The sequence below is a fragment of the Tachysurus fulvidraco genome, chromosome 13, assembly GCF_022655615.1.
Source record: "Tachysurus fulvidraco isolate hzauxx_2018 chromosome 13, HZAU_PFXX_2.0, whole genome shotgun sequence".
Taxonomy (NCBI): Eukaryota; Metazoa; Chordata; class Actinopteri; order Siluriformes; family Bagridae; genus Tachysurus; species Tachysurus fulvidraco.
Genome location: NC_062530.1, coordinates 858,883 through 868,392, shown reverse-complemented (window position 1 = coordinate 868,392; position 9,510 = coordinate 858,883). Strand labels below are relative to the sequence as shown.

Sequence of the window (9,510 nt, the reverse complement as noted above, 5' to 3'; positions counted from 1 at the left end):
ATAATACACTGAACATTTCAATAATATGATAACTGAACAGTGAACAGTTCAATAATACGTCAGCTGAACACTGAGCAGTTCAATAATATGATAACTGAACAGTTCAATAATATGATAACTGAACACTGAACAGTTCAATATTATCATAACTGAACACTGAACAGTTCAATAATACAACAACTGAACACTGAACAGTTCAACAATATGATAACTGAACAGTGAACAGTTCAATAATACGTCAGCTGAACACTGAACAGTTCAATAATACGTCAGCTGAACACTGAACAGTTCAATAATATGATAACTGAACAGTTCAATAATACGACAACTGAACACTGAACAGTTCAATAATAAGGTAACTGAACACTGAACAGTTCAATAATACGACAACTGAACACTGAACAATTCAATAATATGATGACTGAACACTGAACAGTTCAATAATACGACAACTGAACACTGAACATTTCAATAATATGATAACTGAACACTGAGCAGTTCAATAATATGATAACTGAACACTGAGCAGTTCAATAATATGATAACTGAACACTGAACAGTTCATTAATACGGCAACTGAACACTGAACATTTCAATATTATGATAACTGAACACTGAACAGTTCAATAATACAATAACTGAACACTGAACAGTTCAATAATATGATAACTGAACACTGAACAGTTCATTAATACGGCAACTGAACACTGAACATTTAAACCCACACTTTTTTCTAGTAAAAAATTATAAACTGACATTAATGTGGTTTGAATGGGAGCACAAAAAGTATTAGCACAAGAATCATATTTGATATTTCTAATATTAATTATAAAACAAATCATTAAAACAGGAGAGGAGAGTCACAATAGTCGGTTCATGTCGGTTCACTGATTCAGGGAATCTAGCCTCCACTGGGAAAAGCATGAGCATGGGCCAATCACAGGCTCTGACTCGAAGACACGCCCATCTGTCGTGGTCGGGGTGGGGTTCTGTCCTGTAGTACCTGGGGCACTAAGGAGGAACTTTTACCTCAGAAGAAGCGTCCGGTTCATTACATTATTCATTCTTAAATCTTTGGTGAAGAAAGTTGGTTTTATTTTTCTAGGAAAGCTAAATCGTGTAAATACCGTGATTTATTTAGTCCGAGCTTCATCACTACATCTGCTGCTTCATCTCACGGTTACAGGTAACATTTCTGCTGCCTCGAGCTACAGCTAACTAGCATTCAGTGCTACAGCTAACTAGCATTCAGTGCTACAGCTAACTAGCATTCAGTGCTACAGCTAACTAGCATTCCGAGCTAAGGGCTTTCTCTTTTATTTGCTTTTATCTATTTTTTTTTCTATCTATTTTATCTATTGCTTTCTTTAATCTTTACGGTTGTCTTAAAACTATAGAATGTAAATATGAGATAATATTAATAATGATCATAATGACGAGTGCTTGCAGTTTTATGACATTTATGACATTTACTGCTGCTAACATTTCCAGATTAATGTTTGTATGTATTTATATTTATTTAATCTTGATGCTTGGATTAAAATCCTTGGTCTCTGGGAATTTGTTGTAGTGTCAGATTTTGAGATTTCAGACCTCACACAAACCTCAGGATCAGAAAAGACGTGAATGAATTTCGACCTTTGTGTTATTGTTGGAATCACGTTATAAAGCAGCTTGATGTTAATGACAGCGTCTGTGATGTTAATGACCTGTGTTCAGACAGATAAACCCCTAATGATGAAGGAAATCACTTTTCCACTGAGAGAAACACGAGAACAAGCACCAGCGTTAAAGCATAACCTTCAGCACGGTTACTCACTCAGCCTCTATTATAATCACCATTTATACGTCCAGACACAAATATTTATTCGTGACTGATCCAGACTCTGTGTATATAATCTCAGGCTCACATCACTTCTGCACTTCTTGTTTATTAGAGAGAGAGAGAGAGAGAGAGAGAGAGAGAGAGAGAGAGAGAGAGAATGGCCTGATCCATCATGAGTAGTCATAACAATAATCTCTGGCTTGTCTCAACTCATTTTGTTTTACTCATCTGTTACAGGAACAGAGAGATGGAGAGAGACAGAGAAAGCAAAATAGTAATGGAGAGAGAGAGAGAGAGAGAGAGAGAGAGAGAGAGAGAGAAAGAAAGCAAAATAGTAATGGAGAGAGAGAGAGAAAGATGAATAGATAGATAAAGATGGAAAGATGGACAGAGAGAGTTTCCGTTTTTCTATAAGTAATAATTTGCCGTGTGTCGTTCTGTTATAGTGAACTAATCAGTCAAGTTGTGATGACTAGTTACTGTTAGCACCCAGAGCTGATTGTTTTCCTCTATCTGCACGTCCTAAAGTGGTTTATTCCTCTTACACCACGGCAAGTTACCAACAATTACAATCTTTAAAATGCATTAAAGGACATTACACCATACTTTTACATTAGATTTTTATCAGGAAAAAGGTATTATAAAATATCGACATGTCAAAATAGCATATAATTGTCCAGCAGAAGTTCTGCATGAAGTTAAAAGCTTAGAAAATAATAAGATTTATAAATACATTTGGCCTGTGAGGGTTAACGAGTTTGCCCTGAACCATAAAGAGTTCACAGGGTTCAGTGAAAAGACTTTTATTTGCACTAAATTCACACAAACTTAAAGGGATTGTGTGTGTGTGTGAGAAAGAGAGAGTGTGTGTCAATCATGCGACACTACACAGATGCTTTTTGTCTTCTAGGCAAATCCTTAGCCCTCACTAAAGGGTGCGTTTATTTATGAGCATGATCAATAATGACTATGTTCTCAAAGTAAATCTAGCAGTGGTTAGTGTGTGTGAGCAGAACCATGGTGTGGCTTAATTGTTCTTGAACCAAACAATTTGACTCTGAATCGATTCTGAATCGATTCACATGCAGGAAATGATAACAATAACAGTAATAGTTGTTGTTATGATGTTTTTGCTGCATATTGATGCAGAAATCTACACAGCAGCCATTGTGTGTGTATATGTCTCTTTTTAGAATGGGTTTGAACACAGAAAAGAATGACAGATGTGGGACCGTGTGCCTGAAGTACCTCCTGTTCATGTTTAACTTCCTGTTTTGGGTAAGTAGCTGTGTCAGACATGAGAAGATCTATAATGTGTGTATAAGAAGTAAGCCATGCCCCATTTCATAATGACATCACCACAATAATAGCTATGTTTGAGCTTCACTTAGATCATGTGTTTGCTCTCTCTCACTCTCTCTCTAACTCTCTTTCTCTCTCTCACACACAAACACTGTTACTGTCCTCCCAGCTGGCAGGGGGCGCTGTTTTGGCTGTAGGATTGTGGACTCTAGTAAAGAAGAGCGACTACATCAGCCTGCTGTCCTCCAGGATCTACGCCGTGTCGGCCTACATACTGTGCCTGGCCGGGGTTATCGTCATGGTAACAGGGGTTCTGGGCTGCTGCGCCACCTTTAAGGAGAAAAGGCGACTTCTGAGAGTGGTGAGATTCGAAACACACACAATTAACACAAACATTTGAAAATGACATTTCTTCAAAATTGGAATACGATCTAACACATTTATACTTCAGGTTAATTCGAACTTGTACAATTTACGCTACAAGCTAAACTAAATCTTCAAAAAGATGATTATTTAATGTTCTGACAGTTTATATTGGAGTTAGGGGCGGAGTTAAGAGCTGAAATGCCTTCAGTTGTAGAATTAACAAAACCAGACAAAGGCTCGTTGTCTGCTGCATTTTTGTGTCTTGTGCTGAAAGAGGAGATGCGATAGTTATCAGAAAGGACGGAGTAGAAAGGAGGAACCACACGACCCACAAGGAGAAGTGAGACTTTTACATTAAGGAAGCTCTGTCTAAGTCATTTATATTGTTTACGCCTTCCTCTAGCTCTCTCTCTCTCTCTCTCTCTCTCTCTCTCTCTCTCTCTCTCTCTCTCTCTCATCCCCCCCAGACACGTCTGAGCAGGTAGAAAAATGCACCTCTTCGTCCCTGCTCAAATTCTCACTAGTTCAGATCAGACAGATGGATTTTGCCTTTCAGACACAGTGAGTCATTAGTGAGTAAAGACGGATAAAGACTTCATCTACTGGAAGCTTCACACCTCATTGTTACTCACAGTAAAATGGTCAGAGTGATGATTTAATACAGAAATCATGCACATCAGTATTCAGACCTCAGCAGTAACCCTCGGGGGTGTGACTTAATTGTGTGCGTGATGTCGTCTGATGTAAATAATGTGTCGAGAGATTCGCCTTCGTTCACTTTATTTATTTCTTTTATCTTTCAGTATTTTGTCCTGCTGATGTGCATCTTTCTTCTGGAGGTCCTGGCTGGAGTTTTGGCGTACATCTACTACCAGCAGGTGACATTTAACTGCTCTTCTAGAGGTTTCATGTAATTATTAGTATAAACCTACAACATGTTGTGAAAAGCTCATCTTTATTCACTTTTGTTTGGTTTGATCTGTGCAGCTGAGCGACGAGCTGAAGACTAACCTCAAGAACACAATGGTGAATAAATACCAGCTGCCGGAGCAGAACCACATCACGGAGGCTGTGGATAAATTACAGCAAGAGGTAATAATAATAATAATAATTTTTTACAGTTTGTTTGTGAACCTCAGTGATTTTTATGTTTGCTTCAGTTTAAGTGCTGTGGCAGCAACAGCTCGTCTGATTGGAGGGACAGCATTTGGTTCAACGAAACAGAGTCATTGGATAAAAGATTCGTACCAGACAGCTGCTGTAAGACCGTCACGGAGCTGTGTGGAAAAAGAGATCATCCCTCAAACATTTACAAAGTGGAGGTGAGCGAGAACAACCCAGTGTTCATGTGGGTGTCTTCAGAGTTCTCCAGGTTTTCTCTTAACGACATTTCAATGGGTGTCCAGCAGGGGCAGCAGTAGCCGTGTGTGCGCGCGTGTGTGTGTGCCTGCCTCTTTGTGTGTGTGTGTGTGTGTGTGTGTGTGTGTGTGTGTGTGTGTGTGTGTGTGTGTGTGTGTGTGTATGTGCACGTTTGTGTGTGTGCCTGTGTGTGTGCCTGTGCGTGCCTGTCTGCGTGTGTGTTTGTGAGTGTGTGTGTTTGTGAGTGTTAAACTTATTAGCACTTATTCAGTCTTGTTTTGAAGTATTAAAATACAGATTTAGGGATTTGATGGGACACTAAACAGGATAAACGTATATAAATATCATGTTTTTACAATCAGGATTTCTACAGAACCTTAAAGTCTTCATTTAGATTTTTTTTTTAAATAGAATTATTGTAATAGATTTAGTTCCAATTTAAATGTGATGAATGTTTTGGGAAAAGTGAATGTTTAAATTCTCCATTTTATTCCCAGGGCGGCTGCATCGCTAAGCTGGAGAACTTCATTATGGACCACTTAAAGCTGATTGGTGCTGTGGGAGTGGGCGTGGCTTGTGTACAGGTGAGCTTTGTTTGTTTTTGTTCTGGACTCTGATTGGTCAGGAGACCGCTCTGGATTAGAGAGTCTACCAAATGTCATAAATGTAAAGGTCACGAGTTCATATGAATGTTTTTGTTCTAATACGTTATTGTTTGTATAGTAACATGATTGACGGTGTTCGGTGGAATGTGTAACACAGGTTTTACACTCCTTTACGGCGTATAAACAGGTTGCGTTGTTTTGTAAGAATAAGAATTAACTTTTAAACGTATTAAAGCCGTAACACGTCGCTCAGTAAATAAAGATTGTGTGAGAACTCATGGTGTAACGATTTGTTTTGTTCTTTCAGATCGTGGGGATGATTTTCACATGCTGCCTCTACAGGAGTCTGAAAGCAGAGCCGTACTGAACGCCGTCTTTATCTCACTTTGACGTAGCAGACGTTATCACACACCGTTAGAACTTCATGTTGGTTGTTTTTGTGCCACTCGGGAACCAAAAGTGCCTGTTAATGAAGAGGATCAGTAGGTGATAAGAGTTTAGAGAACACTTGAAATTGTAGCTCGTTTGCGTGCCTTTTAATGAAAGAATGAATTTCATTAACCCCTTAATGACTGACTACTGTTTTATATACGATATCCAATATATGGGATATTTATTTGTTTTGCATATTCTTTATAATTTATACCGTTTTATTTTTTAAAACACATCTGAGCATTTTAACTCCTGGCTTGTCATCAGATACAACGTACAAGCTTTTATAACCGGTGTAAGGTTCCAGGTCCAGCAGATCATCACTGATATCATGTCAGTTTTAGATTATCGTGTTATAACAGACGGGAAAATTAAGTTTTGTATTAAATCTTGTCGTGACTGAGAGCTTTACTCTGTCTTACATTTCACTTCTGTAACAGCAGAAATAAACACAATCATTTGTTTTACTCACGGCGTCTTTATAAAGGAACATGAGATATATCTGATGTGTTGTGTGAGTGCTGTGTGCTACATCCATGTCTGAGTGATTTCTGTTAGTTTAACATTTTTGTAGATGGTGCTTTTGAGAACATGTGTAAGTTTTTAACTGTGCTGTGTGTCCATCTGTCTATCCATCCGTCCATCCACTTATGCATTCATTTATACAGCTTTAAACACCTGACAGGTCGTGTGCCTGTGTTTGTCTGTGTTTGTGAGTGTGTGTGTGTGGGTTTGTGTATATGTGTTTGTGTATGTGTGTTTGTTTATGTTTTTGTGAGTGTGTGTGTGTTTGTATATATGTGTGTGTTTGTGTATATGTGTGTATATGTGTTTGTGAGTGTGTGTGGGTTTGTGTGTGTTTGTGTATATGTGTGTGTTTGTGAGTGTATACAGGATGTGTGTGTTTGTGAGAATTAATTTTCACCATGATCTATGATTTGCTTCTGTTTCTTCTTTTCTTTTGAACTCCTCTTTGGTTATCTGATTTGTTTGGGTTTGCTTTACCTGTGGAGTTTTTCAGTGCAATGTTAATTTTGTATTTGCATGTTTGCAAATAAATTTGCATCTGACGAAGGATGATCTGATTTTGCTCTGAGACCTTTGTGAAGATGTACAGAGATTTCTGCATGGACCTGTCACCTGTCCTCAGGAACACTACAGATGTAACTTTACTACACAGCACTACAAAAAAGCACAGATACACAACAGACAGTGTGAGACGTGCAAAATCTCGCTCTTCTCTGTAATGTCTTGTGCTCGGACACACTGCAGTTCCCGGACTAAACAGTGAGACAACTGGTTGTCCTTCTGAAGATGAGGCAGGTGGGTCAGAGGCAGGTGGGTCAGAGACAGGTGGGACAGAGACAGGTGGGACAGAGACATGTGGGTCAGAGACGTGGGTGGTAGCAGATGTGACATTCTCAGTTGAACTGTTGGAGCTGTAGACGCTCTGCAGTGGGTTCAGGAGGATTTCTCTGTGTGTTTCATCACTAGACATTTTCCCGTTTGAGGAGATTAATATCGACAAATTTAACTATAAAGACGATCAGAGACATTTATATTGAGTTGGAAGGCCAAATAAAGACAAGTGAAACGACCATGAATAAATTTGCTTATGAAAAGCTTTAAGCTTCCACGTACGCCGTTTTGTTTACTTTGCTTTTGAATGTGTTTTAAATGAATCGAACATTAAGAGTTGAAAGAGTCGGCAGAGACGTCCTCAGAGACAGACTGAGCTCAGACGCTTCGGAGCAGAGATGAAATCCATCTTTTTACTTTTCCTGCTGGCAGCAGGTTGTGTTGTGGCTGTGGGTCTGACAAAAGAGTATATATTCATTAACTCTGCATTACAGTGGAATAAGGCTCAGACGTATTGCAGACAAAAATACAAAGACCTGGCCACCATCACCACTATGAAGGAAAACAATCAACTCTTTCCTGCTTCTTTTCTTTTTAGTTGGATCGGTTTGTACAACACATCAGGCACCTGGGAATGGTCTGATGGAGAACAGGCTTCTTTCTTTAACTGGTACAATTATCCACAAAATGATTGTGCCACCATTTTACCTTATTTTTATTATGGTAAATGGTATTCCTTCTCCTGCACAAACTCATTTACTTTCTACTGCTATCAGTTCCTGATCCTGGTGAAGGAGAAGAAGACCTGGGAAGAGGCTCAGGAGTTCTGTGAGACTCAGTACACTGGCTTGGTCACGGTGACCTCCAGTTCGAGTCTGCCGATACAAGAGACAGTGGGGACGGAGACGGAGAGCGTGTGGATCGGCCTGCATTTCGTGGATCGACAGTGGCTCTGGGTGATCGAGGAGCAGCCGGGGAGTCAGACACAGATCCTGGTATCAATGCCTTCATGTCCAGCTCAGTCTTACCGCTGTGGAGCTCTCAACACCACATCAAACACCATAAAGAACCACAACTGCAACGAGAGGCTGAACTTCATCTGCTACTGGACGTGAGTTAAAAATAATCAGAAACAAGAAGAAATCATGATTGTAGATTAAATTTCTGTTTTTCTGAACAGGTGATTTTACACAAGTTCAGACCTCCATCAAGAAGATTATACTGTATACTGCATCACACTGTATAATCATTTATTATTATTATTATTATTATTATTATTATTATTATTATTATTATTATTATTATTATTATTATTATTATTTATTTTTAGATGTCTTTATTAATATTTAACTATGTTTTAGCTTCTGGTAGACAAACTGTAACTGAACACCTGAGGAGGTTATGTGTTGGTGGAGGTTTAGAGTTTATAATAATGGAACACTTATGTGCTCAATTTAAAACCTTTAATCACTAAAAAGGAAACCGTAGATTCTTCAGAACAATAGTTATTAAATATGTGACGCAAAAACATTATTTCTCATGTACAGATTCTGATATTTGGATCAATATATTAATTTTAATGGCTAAATATAATATGCATTGATGTGTACATGTTTTTTACAATGACACCTAAATCACATGATTATAATGATTATATTGTAATGAATGCCATTGTTTTTGTTCAATAGTTTAAATTATATAGTTATGAATGTTCTGATTTGTTATTTCTCATGTTCTTGTTTATTCCCCTTATATTTGTCACCAATCATCATTTTGTAAATTAATATTTTTGTCAATTAAAAATTCTTGCCCAGTTTAGGATATAAATAAACAGTAGATTTCGAATTAAAAGAAGTTGTTGTCAATGAGCTCAATGTCTCCCTCTAGTGGTCGTAACGCACAACACATTCATTCATTCATTCATTCATTCATTCATTCATTCGTTCATTCATTCATTCATTTACTACCGCTTATCCGAACTTCTCGGGTCACGGGGAGCCTGTGCCTATCTCAGGCGTCATCGGGCATCGAGGCAGGATACACCCTGGATGGAATGCCAACCCATCACATGGCACACACACACACTCATTCACTCACACACTCACACACTACGGACAATTTTCCAGAGATGCCAATCAACCTACCATGTATGTCTTTGGACCGGGGGAGGAAACCGGAGTACCCGGAGGAAACCCCCGAGGCACGGGGAGAACATGCAAACTCCACACACACAAGGTGGAGGTGGGAATCGAACCCCCAACC

General features: G+C 38.7%; 2 protein-coding genes across 2 annotated transcripts; both read left to right on the top strand.

The window, feature by feature from the left end:
• The first annotated feature begins 971 nt into the window (after positions 1 to 971).
• cd151l (CD151 antigen, like) lies at positions 972 to 6,356 on the top strand. The gene is made up of 8 exons (XM_027168976.2): positions 972 to 1,186; positions 3,019 to 3,103; positions 3,297 to 3,488; positions 4,297 to 4,371; positions 4,481 to 4,585; positions 4,654 to 4,815; positions 5,350 to 5,436; positions 5,765 to 6,356. The coding sequence occupies exons 2-8, from the start codon at positions 3,020 to 3,022 to the stop codon at positions 5,822 to 5,824; spliced, it is 765 nt and encodes a 254-aa protein (XP_027024777.2). The 5' UTR covers positions 972 to 1,186; position 3,019; the 3' UTR covers positions 5,825 to 6,356.
• Positions 6,357 to 6,679: 323 nt separating this feature from the next.
• On the top strand, positions 6,680 to 8,512 carry LOC113657280 (C-type mannose receptor 2-like). The gene is made up of 2 exons (XM_027168959.2): positions 6,680 to 8,359; positions 8,429 to 8,512. Exons 1-2 carry the CDS (start codon positions 7,647 to 7,649, stop codon positions 8,430 to 8,432), a joined length of 717 nt encoding a protein of 238 aa, XP_027024760.2. The 5' UTR covers positions 6,680 to 7,646; the 3' UTR covers positions 8,433 to 8,512.
• The last annotated feature ends 998 nt before the right edge of the window (positions 8,513 to 9,510 follow it).

Excerpts from the sequence above, each read along its gene's own strand:
- LOC113657280 (XM_027168959.2), top strand. The coding sequence starts at position 7,647 with ATGAAATCCATCTTTTTACTTTTCCTGCTGGCAGCAGGTTGTGTTGTG.
- cd151l (XM_027168976.2), top strand. The coding sequence starts at position 3,020 with ATGGGTTTGAACACAGAAAAGAATGACAGATGTGGGACCGTGTGCCTG. Across the intron at positions 3,489-4,296 it reads AAAGGCGACTTCTGAGAGTG|TATTTTGTCCTGCTGATGTG; the intron begins GTGAGATTCGAA and ends TTTATCTTTCAG. Across the intron at positions 4,816-5,349 it reads CAAACATTTACAAAGTGGAG|GGCGGCTGCATCGCTAAGCT; the intron begins GTGAGCGAGAAC and ends TTTTATTCCCAG.